This window comes from Xiphias gladius, chromosome 3, assembly GCF_016859285.1.
Source record: "Xiphias gladius isolate SHS-SW01 ecotype Sanya breed wild chromosome 3, ASM1685928v1, whole genome shotgun sequence".
Lineage (NCBI taxonomy): Eukaryota > Metazoa > Chordata > Actinopteri > Istiophoriformes > Xiphiidae > Xiphias > Xiphias gladius.
The window spans coordinates 11522683-11538364 of record NC_053402.1 but is presented as its reverse complement, the minus strand read 5'-3'; the positions used below and the strand labels follow the sequence as shown (position 1 = coordinate 11538364).

General features: G+C 40.2%; 1 protein-coding gene across 1 annotated transcript in view; it reads left to right on the top strand.

Moving 5' to 3' along the window:
* Positions 1 to 15682, top strand: part of cacna1aa (calcium channel, voltage-dependent, P/Q type, alpha 1A subunit, a) — an 82969-nt gene that overhangs the window by 44782 nt on the left and 22505 nt on the right. The window contains exons 27-39 of the mRNA XM_040120672.1: positions 4029 to 4037; positions 6383 to 6482; positions 6809 to 6969; positions 7216 to 7356; positions 7448 to 7649; positions 7782 to 7946; positions 8297 to 8407; positions 10431 to 10514; positions 12705 to 12707; positions 14257 to 14373; positions 14579 to 14644; positions 14956 to 15053; positions 15264 to 15414. Of these exons, the coding sequence (XP_039976606.1) occupies positions 4029 to 4037; positions 6383 to 6482; positions 6809 to 6969; positions 7216 to 7356; positions 7448 to 7649; positions 7782 to 7946; positions 8297 to 8407; positions 10431 to 10514; positions 12705 to 12707; positions 14257 to 14373; positions 14579 to 14644; positions 14956 to 15053; positions 15264 to 15414 (1408 nt within the window). The remainder of the gene's footprint in view (positions 1 to 4028; positions 4038 to 6382; positions 6483 to 6808; positions 6970 to 7215; positions 7357 to 7447; positions 7650 to 7781; positions 7947 to 8296; positions 8408 to 10430; positions 10515 to 12704; positions 12708 to 14256; positions 14374 to 14578; positions 14645 to 14955; positions 15054 to 15263; positions 15415 to 15682) is intronic.

The following is a 15682-nucleotide window of genomic DNA, read 5'->3' as shown; positions in this document are numbered from 1 at the left end:
CTCTACATACCCATTGCTTATTTTTGGGCTCTCTTGGCCTCCCCTTTCTCTTCCTCTCCGTCTGACTTCTGTTCTTTCATTTCTCTCTCACATTTTCTCTCACTCTCTTGGCATTTCTCCATTGTCTTGTCTCCTGTCCACTCCTCCATTAAACTCTTTACTATCTACTTTTGCAAATGGCCAGTCCTCTACAGATGGCCATTTCCTCTGCCTTTTCTCTCTCATTCAACTTTGCGCCCACAGTCCTGCCATTTCTAAGCCCCACCACCAACCCCCTGCACCCCTACATGGTATAAAATAGTATCCCAGCCTTTCCTTCCTACCCATCTCTTCTTCCCCCTGTGAGAGGTGAGGACCACCCTTTGCACCTGTAACCCTTTAGTGCCCAGGGCGTTCTAGTATTAACTGCCCCATGCAAAGCCAGGCCAGGTCATGCTGAGCTCGCTCCCAAAAATCTCCACACCCATCACCACGACAAAGCAGGTACTTTAAACCCTATTTAATCTGCATGACTGTGGGGACAGGTACAGTTACATTTGCGTAACTCGTTTAAGGTAGGACAAAGCATGAATTGTGGGTTTTGGGAGTTGCTGTCCTGCTTTTGCATGGTTGAGAAGAATATAAAGTGAAGCAGACCTGTAGGACTGCAGTCAATGTTAAATGTAATGTTCTATTGGTATAGTTTGAAGACATACGGTTCAGTAAGTCTATGATGGTAATGCTGTAACTCCTGACACAATTTCTCACACAGGTCATCTGCAGAAACATAAGGTTGCGCTTGATCCTATTTCATGACTTTAATATCTGTATTTTCAGAAAACGGCAACATCCGTGCATTCAGGCCCCACAGATGTTTAGATTTTGTGGTCTTGTGTGTGGGGTACACCTGAGTGGGGTAAGGGGGTGTGGGGTTATTATAATAGGTCTGGAAGATGCAATAAGCATTCTCACGTGGAGACCACGATACTCTGGCAGCTGGATAGAGTATTTTCTATCAAAAATTAGAAAAGGAGAAAAGGATTTACTAGTTACATTCAGTAGGTGACCGTTTGTGATTTCCTTCAAAGCAAATCTGCCATGGTATGAGCTTAGCACAATTTTAACTGGCTTTAAATGTCAGCGTTCATTGTCATTGAGTCTGTACAGAAGTGTGACACACTAGCCTATTAACCACTTAGGTAAGAAACTTGCGTACCATTCATGCTAGTCTCTGTATCATGAATTTTAACATTTTGTTTTTTTCAGTCCTCTGAAACCATGTTCGCATATTCCTTCAGGCCCCCAAGATTCAGCAGGTTGCTTCAAAAAACTTGGAGTCCAGATTCCCAAGACCCGTTTTTGTTGTTGTTTATGTTGCATTGCTTTGACAGCTGAATACAGAAGAAATTTGACCAGTGAGATGATAAATTACCACACATTTCCTGAATTTGAGATACTTGAGGCCAAAGGACCGTTTTCATCGATCCAGCTGTGTTTTCAAATTTCAGTGGAAGTGAACCGAAATGAAACTGAGACTTGAAATGAAACTTTTGTAGACTCAGTCAATGCAGATGGTCTGCATCCATACACTCATAAGGTCTCCATATGCATGTATATCAAAATTTAAATGTTTAGATGACATAAATAATTGATTTCTGCATAATGCATTCGATAAACTATACTTTTTTACCAGCTTAACTCTTGATGACTTTGAGTCATAAGCTGATAGGTTTCCCCTTTGCAAATGTCCTGAGAAAAACCCCTCCACTTTTCATTTTCCCAGCATGGTATCTCCTAACATTGTCCCTTCATTGCACCTATGATAGAATTTGGACCTGATCACTCAGCTTTCAATGTACCTAAACTGCAGTGAAGCCTAAAGTTACTGATTATAGTCAAAGTAATGTTGAATAAAAGGCTGTCCCAAGTTAGAATTCACTCCTCTCCCTCCTTCGCTTTTTTGTCCATCTTTTCACCTCTTTCATCATTTATAGCAATTCCCAAAATCTCTTATACATCTCCCCCCTCACCCTTCTAGCCTCAGAAAAAGTCCACACAATAGTATTCTTTCAGAGTTCTTTCTCTGAATACGAGGAAGAAAAGATCCCACAAAATTACGAATTTGTAAAAATGCTTCTTTCAACCTCATTCTAACCATGCTCAATACGGAGTTACTATGAATTCTTAAAATCTCCGGACCAGATATTTGTAAAAAAAACAAAAAAAACAAGGGTTACCAGCTTCCACACTTACCAGCATTTACATAGAAGGAAAAATCCACCATTACATAATTTGATATTTATCATTAGTTTGTGAAGCAATGCATTAACGGTAATTTTGAAGAATTATTTTAATATATTGTTTTGTGGTTGGAGCCACAGTCATTTCTTTATTAATTCTATGTCCTATGGCTGCATTGCATGATGGTACATTAACACTACTGTCAATAGATGAATTAGTGTCTCTGAACAGAAGACACACAAACGGAATGTTTGCCACAGATGTTTGCAACCACTGCAAACGACGCTGCCGTCAAATTCCTTGTAGCTGTGTTAGAACTGTTTCAACGCGATCTCACATAGTCTAGGTTTTGCAGCTTATCCATAAAGAGTGCACTCTTTGAATGAAGAATTTGCAGAGTAAAAAAAAACCAAAACCCTGTAACATCTACTACTCCTTTGTACTGTTGTACATTGTTAGTGATTCCAGGTCAGCATGAATAAAGAAAGCATAAACATGGCAGGTGCTCCAGGGTTCTAGTGGTGGTGCCCCATCTGTAAGACTGGATTTTACCCCAGTTACCCCGCTTTCTGAATCATCTTTGTGTGTTTTCTGACTAACACTCTTCCCGCTAATTTAGATTTAATCTAAATGTGTATGTGGTACACATAGGCCTGTCTGTGTTCCTGTTGGTGTGTATATTATCTGTGTGCTTCTGTCCTTAACTCTGTGTCCTCTAACCTCTTTGTGTTACATATTTATATGTTGGTCAACTTTACAAGTGTCTGTATTTCATCTCTCTCTGACTAATTCTGTACTTCCCAAGGAATTGTTCTGTATAGATGAATGAGTAGATTACTTTGCTGTGACAAAATGGTAAAAGTGAGGCAAAATTACTGGACAAAAAATCATGAAAATAATAAAAGAGCAAATAAAAGCAGCACAACAGCTGAACATATTTAAATCGTTTTTAGATGAATGAATACGTAAAGTTAATATGATTAATAAATGAGTACCAGAGAGAGAGAGAATTTTAATGGCAAGTCTGGTACGTACTGTATGTTAACATAAAGACAACCAATCAATTAAACCAGTTCAACCAATAAAACCTGATTTAGCTATGATAGGGGTTAACGACACTAATGGTCCATGGGGAGATCTGAACCAGTCAGAACAGACTATACACATCCAGATAGTGGCTTAATTCAATTGGTGGAAATCAAAAAGTACTCCAGAAATGCTCAGCAGTCTCATTGGAGATGTTTATCGCTCCTTTAATCCAATTAGTCTGGTCTGAGGCCTGCTGGTGTCTTGGACCGCTTGAGCCACTGTCCTGCACATTTCTGCAGCCGGATTGAGCTTAATGTCTAGACAGGCTTCCAAGACGGAGACACTTGCATGGTAGCTGACAAAGTTTGGTAAGATTGTGGTGGAATTAGAATACTTTAAATTATTAATGAAATTAAGCAATTATTAACAATTAATTCAGTGGTATTTTCCAGATGAAATGATAATACCAGTAAAAGTTGCTGCTAGATGCGACATCTAGCTTGTAGCAATAAAATGTCAGTGATGAAGGCAGTCGTTTGGTGTGTATGTTTGATTTGGTATCAGTAGTCTGTGGGTGGGAGGGTTGATCTAACAAAAAGCAGGCCTTTTGTTCTCTTTTTTTCTCTTTCTGTATCTCATATGGATGTTTTCCCTCAAAATCCTTCCTTTCTCTGTGTCCCATTCTGTTTCTCTCTCCCACCCTGTGTCTTTTTTTTCTCTCTCCCTTTGTCTCACTGTCTCTCACCCCTTTCTCATCTCTCTATTTGGACCACCAACAGCGGCGGCGGGTAAAGTTCTCTTTCTTTTTCCTTCTCATTTCTCCTTCTGCACTCTCGGTGCCTGTTTTTCTGACCACACATCTCTTCCTTTTTCATCCATCCCCCATCACAGTTGACTTCTGTACTTGTCTATTCTTTCCTTCTTTCCATTGTTCACCATGGAACAGCTCTGACTCAAACACAACTAAACCTCAAGTTAACCTTCATCAGGTTCTCAACTGAATGTCTAAGATACCATGTGATATTTTGTGCAAATACTGTGGAACCCAAGAGTGGTGTGATCATGCGTGCACACATGCACACACACACACACACACACACACACACACACACACACACACACACACACACACACACACACACACACACACACACACACACACACAAACACACACACACACACGCGCGCAGACACCTAGAGCCTACTCGCACACAACCACCAGCAGTCTACCATCTGGTGTAACAGCTGTAAGACACATGCAGCTCTACACACAGCTGCCTTCTCCCCTAAGGACCACAATTACTGACCTTTGACCTGCACCCGGAGCTGAGGAATTTAGAAAAATCAATTTTCCATCAAAAAAGAAAAAAACAAAAAACTGATCGAAAGTTTTCCGTGATACTAAGAAGTTACCCAGTTTTATTTAAAGGTGCTATATGTAAGTTTTTTGCGATTGCTACATAGCCAACATTAGGATTATCGGCTGATTACTTACCAGTCTAGAAGAAATGTTGCGAGTTTAGCATCAAACTTCATTACTTTACCCCCCAACAGCTGTTTCCAGCTGTGGAAAACAGGTTCCGTGTTAACTCTTGTTTTGTTTCTATTTCCGTCAATTCTTTTCTTCTACTGAAGTTAGCATGCTACCCAGCTAGCCCCAGCCCAGACAGCCCATCTCGTCACTTTCTAATAGCAAGTCACAGTATTGTCTAGTCTGCAACATGAGAGGATGAAGAAGTAGCACTGCTCAGATGGTGTATTCTGACCTCTTCTCCTGTAAACACAACGATGGCTGAAGCTCTTGGCACGCGACCATCACTACCCCCTGCTACCAGCAAGAAAACACATTTGGTGTCAGAGAATACTTACATATAACACTTTTAAGTAAACAGGTAGCCCACTTTTAGCATCAGTTAACTGAGTATTGATTCTTTAGAATCTGATTAAATTTAATTTAGTAAAGTACAGAATCATTTTTAACTCATTTTTTTTGCATTTTGAGCTATGTGAAGAGTGCTCAGTGCAACTGAAATATTAATTCCTCTTCCCTCACACATGTACCTAGAAATCCAAAGGGAAAGTGCTAAAAAGAAAGAGGTTTGGCTCAGCATTTCAGCAGGAAATGCTTGCTAAAATATCTTTGTCTTTGCCGAAATGGCTTACAGACAAGATTCCATTCTGTTTGAACAGTGCTGTGAAACCAGCTAATCCTAGTTGTACTTAAGAGTTCATAGTAATTAACTGGTTGAGTCATCAAAAGAGAGAGTTTGGCTGTACATTCAAGTTTTTACCATTTTTAAGCATATTGTCACACTACTAAATTGTGATTTAACATATAAAATTTAAGGAGTTATTTTTGTCTTTTTTAAAACGATCTAAAAATGGGAGCATTTCCAAGCTGTCATTACGTTAACATGAGGGCAGTTTACTTTAAGTAACCACTCCAACGAGACTTCTGTTAGGCAGCTGCTTACAGAAAGTATGGGGTTGTTTATGTCTAACTGAGACCACGACTAAACTCTCTCTGAAAATATCTGTATAGAATAGAGTTCTCCATCACTCAAACTGCTGCTTAAAAGAAAAAAAATATTGCAGCATGGGAAGCAAGGTTTCAATGCAGCATGAATATATTTCACCATTAGCTGGGCATGTGCAAGCTAAGGCTTTAACCGTTTTTGTAAAGCATTGAAATACATTGCAAAGTATTAAACAAGTGTAGCTACCAGATAGCATTCAGACAGGAATGATATCAGTTGTTCCCATAGCATGTACTATAGTTGTAATATACCATCTAACTCTAGCATGTAGCTACAATGCTAACCTCACACTTAGAAATAAGGCTAAAATGTAATATGATAGCAATGCTGCATGTGTTGCTATCTATTTAACCCAGACGCAGTTACTCATCTTGAGTTAACTCGGACACAAATGCCATCAAGGAACGGCTGCCCACTGCCATTTTGGAATCAAGAAGACTAAGCTTGTCATATCGCCCTGAACCAGCTGACTCTTTCAATGTGTATGTGTGTGTGTGTGTGTGTGTGTGTGTGTGTGTGTGTGTGTGTTTTTGTTGTTGTGTATGTACATATCTGTTTCTGTGTGTTGGTGTGTGTATGCATACGTACACATACAGGGGGAGCAGTAAGGGGAAAGATATCAGCACTATCAAGTCCTTGAGGGTACTGAGAGTGTTACGACCTCTGAAGACTATCAAACGTCTACCCAAACTCAAGGTATGTTTATGTAGAAAAAGTCTGACCTCAGACTAGAGTTACCTTTACTTTTCTGGAAGCATTCATGTTCTTTGCTGTTCATTTACATCAGTTCACATTGAAAGTAACTCAATATCTGAGATATTTTCAAGTTGCTCGATCTGCTGTCAGACAGCAGTACAAATTAGGCCATAATGTATCATCTCTTCATTTTTTTCTTCTTAACAATTTAGGGCATTTGATGCCGCAATTTGAGACCAAAATACACAAATAATGTCAATCCAGTGTGTTTCTTTCAGATAATAATTACAATTTGTGTCTGTTTCCCTCCCTCTCTTGATCCTCAGGCTGTGTTTGACTGTGTGGTGAACTCTCTGAAGAATGTGCTCAACATCCTGATTGTCTACTTACTCTTCATGTTCATCTTTGCTGTGGTGGCTGTGCAGCTCTTCAAGGGACGCTTCTTTTACTGCACTGATGAATCCAAAGAGTTTGAGCGCGACTGCAGGTCAGGAAATACCAGCTGTATTGACCCTTTTACCTTGGGCCATAAAATTGTTCTTGTCACCCTCTCAATATTGAGTTAAACCCTTCATGTGTAACGTTTACATCTTATGGTTTTTAAGCACTTCAAGTGTCTCTTCCCCTTACTGTGCATTTATTGTATCTACTCAGAAACACAAAAAATATATAAACTCCGACGCAAACTGTCCCCTTTAGGCATTGTGTTGATAATGTGGTATGTGTATTTCAGGGGCGAGTATCTGGTGTATGAACGTGATAACGAAGTGAAGGCGCAGAAGCGGGAGTGGAAGAAGTACGATTTCCACTACGACAATGTGGCTTGGGCCCTTCTCACCCTCTTCACCGTGTCTACTGGAGAGGGGTGGCCGCAGTGAGTATACGTGAACATGCGGCGTCAGATGCAGCACACAAGCTCTATGACGACCTGTAACTCTCTCCCATCCCCTTCTCTTGCTCTGCAGGGTGCTGAAGCATTCAGTGGATGCGACTTATGAGAACCAGGGCCCAAGCCCGGGATACCGGATGGAGATGTCCATCTTTTACGTGGTGTACTTCGTGGTCTTCCCCTTCTTCTTCGTCAACATCTTCGTGGCTCTCATCATCATCACCTTCCAAGAGCAGGGGGACAAGATGATGGAGGACTACAGTTTAGAAAAGAACGAGGTGAAGAAGGATTACGGGAGTGAAGGAGCATAGAGATACAGAGTATTGGGAGGGATAGATAGACGAAAGATATGACAAGATCATAGCAGGATGAGAACAAAACCTTTTTTTGTTTTTGTTTGTTTTTTGCAGAGAGCCTGTATAGACTTTGCCATCAATGCCAAGCCTCTGACACGCCACATGCCCCAGAACAAGCTGAGCTTTCAATACCGAATGTGGGAGTTTGTGGTGTCGCCGCCATTTGAGTATACTATCATGGCAATGATCGCGCTCAACACGGTTGTGCTGATGATGAAGGTAAAAGTCTGCACTCTTCAGAAACAGTGATGCACACATTACCATAAACTCACTTCAACAAAACAACAAACCATTGAGTTGCTGTGTACACTATTTCCTGTGATAAAAACATTTTAATGAATATGTCTGACTCTCCATTGGGTGAGCTGAACTGTGTCTCTTTATATGTCTTTATACTCGCCCTCCTTTCTGTCCCTGGTGATGTGTGTGTTTGTGTCTGTATGTGTGTCTACCTTAATGCACACATACCTTTGAGTATGGCAATCCATTACCTTGTATTTGTACACTGGTTTGATGGTATGAATGTGTGTGCTGTCTGTGTGTATGTGTGTGTGTGTGTTTGCTTTTAGTATGACGGAGCTTCTGATACCTATGAAGCTGTGTTAGGCAACCTGAACATAGTGTTTACCTCCCTCTTCTCCATGGAGTGTGTACTCAAGATCATCGCCTTTGGAGCACTGGTGAGTGTATGTGTGTGTGGGTTTATGTGGGGTGAGAATGTATTGCTCTACTGTATCTTCGTAGAAAATGCTGAAAATCAGTTGATATTATTATTACATGGCATCAATGTATCCACATACATTATTAATGGTTACCGGGCAGTGTGCAACAGAGACACAATAAATAAGGCCTCTGACAGAGAAAATGAAGAGCCAAGGGCTGAGATTAGCTCAGAAAACAAACTTAACAAGAAAAACACTCCAGAAAGACTTTGAACATTTTATTTGGATCAAAAATATTAGTGCTTGGCCAAAGACAGCTGATGACAGCAACACTTAAAATTCCAATGTACCCTGTCTGAAACCCATCCCTACCTTACAGCCCAGTATAAAGGTGTTTTATGTTGAGTTGTTGGGTATTTGTAATAGTCTTAGGAAAAGCTACATAAAGCTACACTAAGATAACTGAAAAGATACTGTCCAATAGCCAAACAATGTGCCAAAAGAGACTAAGATGTAGAAAACAATGGATTCAGCAAATTAATACCGCTCCGTTTCATGTCGTGAAGGTCTTCACAACAGCTCCCTCCATTATTTGTTCCACTGGGACAAACTGTCTGTCGTTGATTGTTGCTTACATGTTTCAGGAGAAACTGTGTGGAAATGATAACCTAGAGAGATACTATTATAGGTAGCAAGGAAAGGCAAAAAGAAATTGGAAACTGCTGGGAGTCAGTAGCGAAGTGTGCTTACATCGGAGCTGCAGAGGAATGGAAGGAAGGCGGAGAAGGAAAAAATGGATAGAAGAGATAGTTTAGGGATGAATGTTGGGAGGAGATACAGGACAGACAGGGAATGGTAATACAGTATTGGAAAAAGGAGAGTAAATGACAGATAGGCGGTGAAAAGAGAAGCAAAGATTACAGAGAGGGTGGAGATTAAGCAGGATAGGATTTGAATCTGGGAGAACACCCTTAAACACACTCATGCCCCTCAGCACGCACAATCATACACACAAAGGCCGTGGTGTGTGTGTGTGTGTGTGTGTGTGTGTGTGTGTGTGTGCGTGTGTGTGAGTGTGCGTGTGTGTGAGTGTGTTTGTCAAGGTGGTTTATTTTAATAGCCGCCTCCCTTGCTCTCTCTTATGACCCTCCACTTTTCTAATGCACAGTTTGGCTGCAGGCGATATGTAGGAGAGCAAAAGAAGCAGACTTTGCTCATCAGCATTTTGTCCTTACCATGCCATGGCCTTTCTTTTTGAGTCCCTCTACTTGTAAAGACAAAATTCAAAAATCCTTATGTATTTACAATTATGAGTATTTGTTGATGTGTATGTGCAGATATATGTATCTAGTTCAGTTCTTAGATGTAAGAGGGGGATTTTGATGCTTTTTTAATGGTTTTTGAAGCTAGAAGGAATTCAGTATGACTTTGTGTTGGTTTGGTTTATGATATAAAATAATATACAGTATGTGATGTTTGATGGCTGGTGTAGTCTTCTGATGCAGTACAATTTGTCCATGGCCTGTCTGCTGGCATCCATCCAACAGACTGTCAATGATGGTCAATTTGTCTCATCTAATTTGTTTCCTGTTCCTGTCGAACACTGACGTCTTTTTTACACTTTCTTGTTCCCTTTCTTTCTTTGTCTATCTCTTGTTCTTCCTCTTTCTTCCTCATTCTTTCTCTCATTTTCTCACTCTTTACCTCTCGATCTCTTTCTGCATTTCACACGTTTTGTCTTTTTCTTTTTAACGTTACTTCAATCCTGCCATATCCTTTTCCTCGTTGCTTCATTGTGATCTGTCTATGCTTCATCTGGTTGCATTGCCCATTTCTCCATCGATACTTTATCTGTTCTGTTCCTTTCTTACTTGCTCTTTCTCTGCTTCCCTGTCACAACCATGTTTGTCTACCATTTACTGTGTCACTCTCACCACATGTCAACTCATCACCTTGTCAACTTCTCTATTGCCACTTCATCCTCCTGTTTCCTCTATTCTTCTCTTGTTCCTCCTCTGTTGCTTTCTTGTCCTGATCACAGAATTATTTCAAAGATGCCTGGAATATTTTTGACTGTGTGACAGTTCTGGGCAGCATCACTGACATTCTGGTTACCGAGCTTGGGGTAAGTGGCAGGATCTGAGGCGTTTGTGTGCAGATGTGTATGTTTGAGACATCTGTCCTGAGGAGTCAAAACTGTAAACAGACTGACATGATATTGCATTAACAACGTTTGTTGAGTGAATGTTTGTTGATAAAGTATGACTGTTGGGTGAGCGTCAGCATGTGTCTATGGGCTTGCACATCTGTCACATTGTCTAAAAAACATACAGTAGACAAGACAGGGAGTTAGGGGAGAGCATGAGTTAGAGGCCACTGTTGAGTCTTGCATTGCTCAGTCTTGCATGAACATCTCTTGAAAGTCTTATATAATTGTCCCAGTTGGTGGGACGAGGAGAGACCAGACTCCAGCTAGCCACCACTGAGCCACTGACAGCAAGGCAGGAAGCATGCTGAGGCACTGTAGCAACCTTCTGCGAGCAACCTAACATCCAATCGCATTACCAGATTGCATCTCAGGTGGCCAATAGAGGCTTTGCAGTTGCATCAGACATCTGTTTATAACTACAGCTGAGGTCTTGAAGGCCCATTGGACATCTGACTCTGCACCAACAATTAAAAAAAAACTGGGCTAGAAATGTGTGAAAGACAAAAGTTATGGGCCCATTCTTTAATGTCATAGCTAAAAGTAAACGGTCGGTTTAACTAGATTCTGTGTCCAGAATTATATTATTGCTATACAATGCGCTATTGCTTTGAGCCAGGGATGGTAAGATGGCCAATTAGTTTTAGTGGCAAGCAACAACATGATATTTACACATTATCTGGATTTGTATGATATAGTGTTATGTGATAGTAGTGGCACTCATCATCACCTAAAATGTATCGGTTAGAGTCAGTTGTTTCAGCTCTTCTTTAGACCTCCAATATGGCTGGCTGAGGTTGCTTTACATCAACTCAAAGCCCTAAATGGAGCCAAATGAATCACAATCTGAGAGCAAAGGTCATTTTATTTGCCAGAAGGAGGTAGTGTATGGTCATGGAACTGCTGATATGTGTGCTGTGTGTTGACATAGTATGCTTCTATGTGCGAGTGCATATGACTGGGGAGAGAGTCATTTTTTAAAGATTGTTTCATTTATATATAATTCTTAAAGGTGTGTTTAGGCAGAACTTGAGGCGATTTTCAGATTCAGACCAATTGCATACAAAGTCAGTGTATATATGTCAGCCAAGTTAGACATGAATTTGTCCAGGCCAGTGCAAACTGAGGTGAAGATGCATCTGCGCAATTTGAATATATTTTCACTTGAGCAAAAAAAAAAAAAATGCACTCAATCTCAGGCTTTATAAATCCACTTCAAAAATGTACAAAGATGACAGGATACATGAGAGCCAAACACATAATATTTTTGCTACCTCAGAGCTAACAGTTCGTACACTAGCTGTTAAGCCGTGATAATAATGTGAGGTGAAAATTGCTTTGCGTTCTGTCCAAGTACACTTTAAGAGGTGCTCTTACAGATTTACAGGTAGACCCGGTAGGAATGGAATGCATAAACTGTATTCAAGAGATGTATCGACCTCTTCGATAGCTTTGATCCAAAGCATTTTCAAAAGGGATATCCAAGAATGACCAATTTGTACAGTATTTAATCGAGCATAATCAAGAACTGCGCAGCCATTATCAAGTGCTGTGACCTACACACCGTACCTACCAGGTCTATCTGAGGAAGCAAGGGGATACCAGTGATTCAAGCCCTCTCAAAGCTTAAATTGATGCTATTTGCCAGCCAAGTTCTAGTAAATATATCTTTGACTGGTTGGGTTTTATGCTGGTATACAGTAATGTTTATTTATTCAGAATCCATAAATTTTTTCAACAATGCCTTATTATCTTGATCCTTGGTATCCTTGCTATATGGATGTACAAAGTCTGCAGGCAGAAACCTGCTGCTGTGCTAACTTGTCCCTGTAATGACTGTTGATTTCTCTCTTGTTTTTATCTTTTTACATGCTTTCTTTAAATCGTCTACAAACTTAACGATGATCTACTGTAATCTACTTCACCCCATCCCCTTCTCCCCCCAACACCTACTACTTCCTGCGATTCCATCCAATCAAAATGCACTATGAATCCTCTGTGTGTCCCCATGACAACCGGCTTGGTCAATCTCTCTGGTTGTTCTTCGAACCAACCAAAAATCCAAAAATTTGCTGCTATAAACCATATGTCTGCAACATCCACATGTAGATGGTTTGTAATTTTTTTGGAGATCTTATTTTACTGCATCTGTTTCAACTGCATCCCAGCCAATGTTATGGCTGTTAAAATGTGCATGTTTTGCTTGACCCCACCACCCACAACCCTCAACTCAATTTGTAAAAATTTCATTTGTCACCAAGTTTACTAACCTCTCTGCCAGTCACTGTATCAATATGTATTGTATATATATATGTATGTATGTGTATATATATATATATATAATATTATTCAGCCATAAATCCTACCCATACTGCACATCCTTTACAGAAACCTAGTGTTCAGTTTGTAAAGGACTGGATTCTATAAACTGGAATAGATAGCTACATCTATCCATTGAGATTAACCATTCATTGTATGCGCATATATACACACCCAAACATAAGACAGTGACTGGGAGAGTGTTTCCAGTAACAACACAGTGAGTCCAGAGCTTTGCCGCTGGCAGAGAGAACAAATCATGCATGCAGCCCCTTGCATGTCTTTGGCAGGACCCTTTATTTTCACAACACACACAGAGCAATGTAATATACGCTGTATTGTAGATGAAACCTGCATGTGCCCGCTGCCAATCCCTTTTAAGCACTTCAAGTCTCAAAACTGCCATCTTTTGCTCTTTACTGTGGTAAATGGTTGAACTCTGCAATATATATTATAGATTTTGTATAAGTTGATCATAATAATTTGTATTTTTAGAATAAAGATGAAATTAAATGAAAAAATAGTTTCAAAAACAGTTTTAATTGCCACATACGTGTCTCAGCTCAACTTTCACGTAATCGGACTGATGATGCTGAAAACACATGAACTCAGATAAATACACTTAGGATATAATGACCTTAGTTGGTCCTTCAACCACCCACTTGCTCTTATTTGGCTGTGACATCATTCCAGTATGTCACATGAGTTTGGCAGCCAATCCTATTGGATGGTGCATCAGCTGTCAGATTTGCTGCTTTGCCTTGTATTAGTGCACATCTGCATGCTGTGTGCTTGCTTCATTTTTCAAAATCTTGCATATTTTGCCTTAAGAGAATTAGTGCATTTGGTTGTCCCTCCAAGAAAACGTCCTGACGTCCCTGCACTTTAACTACTCACCTCTCCCACCACAATTACTACTACATAACCCAATTGGATGAAACTAGTTAGATTTGGATGATTTCCTTTCCCCTTTGTTGTTTTGTTCGGTTTTGTCTAACCTAATGGATATGAAAAGCTTGTTGGAGCCTTGCTGATTTGAGTTTGGTTTGCTTTGACTTGTTTGGCTCCTGGTTATTTCATTTGTATTTCGTTTGAATCTTTTCAATTTGGGTTTGACATTCTTTCATTTTGTTTTTGTTTTGGTTGTCTAAGGAAAATTGTATTCATACTTTGCACTACAACTAACTTTCCCTTTATTCTGACCCCCCCCCATCTCCCTTTATTGCTTCCTTCCTCTTTTCCTTCCCTTTACTATCTTCAACTTTCATTCCGATCTTTTCTACACAACTCTCTCTCTGTCTTGTCTCTCTTTCTCTCTGGTTATGTTGTGGCTGTACTGTAGAATAATTTCATCAACCTAAGTTTCCTGAGGCTGTTCAGGGCAGCTCGTCTCATCAAGCTGCTGAGGCAGGGAGAAACCATCCGCATCTTGCTTTGGACCTTCGTTCAGTCCTTCAAGGTTTACACCCAACTATACAGCATATCACGCACACACACACAGGGAGAAATTATATACTTTCCCCTGTCTTAATTTTACAGACATTCACACATCCAATATTCTGTATATATACATAGACAATGCCTGGGCGCAGTCTCATATACCATACGCAGTGCACTCATATGTATCAAACCTAATACCAAACGATTAATGTGTCTCTCCTCAGGCACTGCCTTATGTCTGCCTTCTCATTGCCATGCTGTTCTTCATCTACGCCATCATTGGGATGCAGGTGGGTAAGAGCTGACGCTAAAATGTGCTATATTGCTTTTGGGATACACTAAATATGTTTTATAGGATAATAATGATGAGGGGGGGGTATAGAGGAAGAATGAGGATGATGATAATGGCCGTAAGGATTTAGTGCATGATGGGAAGTGAAAGATTATAATGAAAGCAGTGGGAATGACATTCATGAAGTTAAGTTTCAGAGTGCTATTCCAACTTTTTAGTCCTACATTAGTGGCAAAGAAGGCCTAAAATGTGGCTGATGAACAACTATGCTCTGGTTCTCAGTGTTAACAGTATGATTGTGTTCGACAGCTGTTTGGGAATATTGCTATTGAAGAAGACGGAGAGAGTGCCATCAACCAGCACAACAACTTCAGGACCTTCATACAGGCTCTCATGCTTCTGTTCAGGTGCTTATGTGTGTGTGAATGTGTGTGTGCGGGAATCTTTGTAATGTCTACGCAGTATTCATGTGCTTATCTTCATGTGCTTATCCTCTAAACAACTTTATATTTTTTTTCCCATAGAACCATCTGAAACAAACCTGTTACAGTTTTGATTGACTTCAAACTCATCAATGAATCCTTCATAAATCAAGGAATCTTTTTGTGTATTTGTAGGAGCGCAACAGGGGAGGCGTGGCACGAGATCATGCTGTCATGTCTGGGGGGTAAGGAGTGTGACCCCCTGTCAGGGAATACAGAGCCAGAGTGTGGCAGCCAGGTTGCCTACCTCTACTTTGTCTCCTTCATCTTCTTCTGCTCATTCTTGGTGAGCACATACTACATAATCCAGCACCTTCATCACCGTTCAGAAAGCTTAAAACAGATCAAAGATTTATTCAACTTTGCGTACATGTGGCAACATGTCCAGGAGTTTATAGAAAATTATATAAAGTTAAATCCTGCATGAAAATGTTTTATGAGAAAGCCCTGTTATGTCAATATAACCTCTTCTAGGTCTTCTGGTAAGGTATTCCTAATCTCACTCTCATTTTGTTTTAAATCTAAACAAAAACCTGATCAGAAGTGCCCTTCTA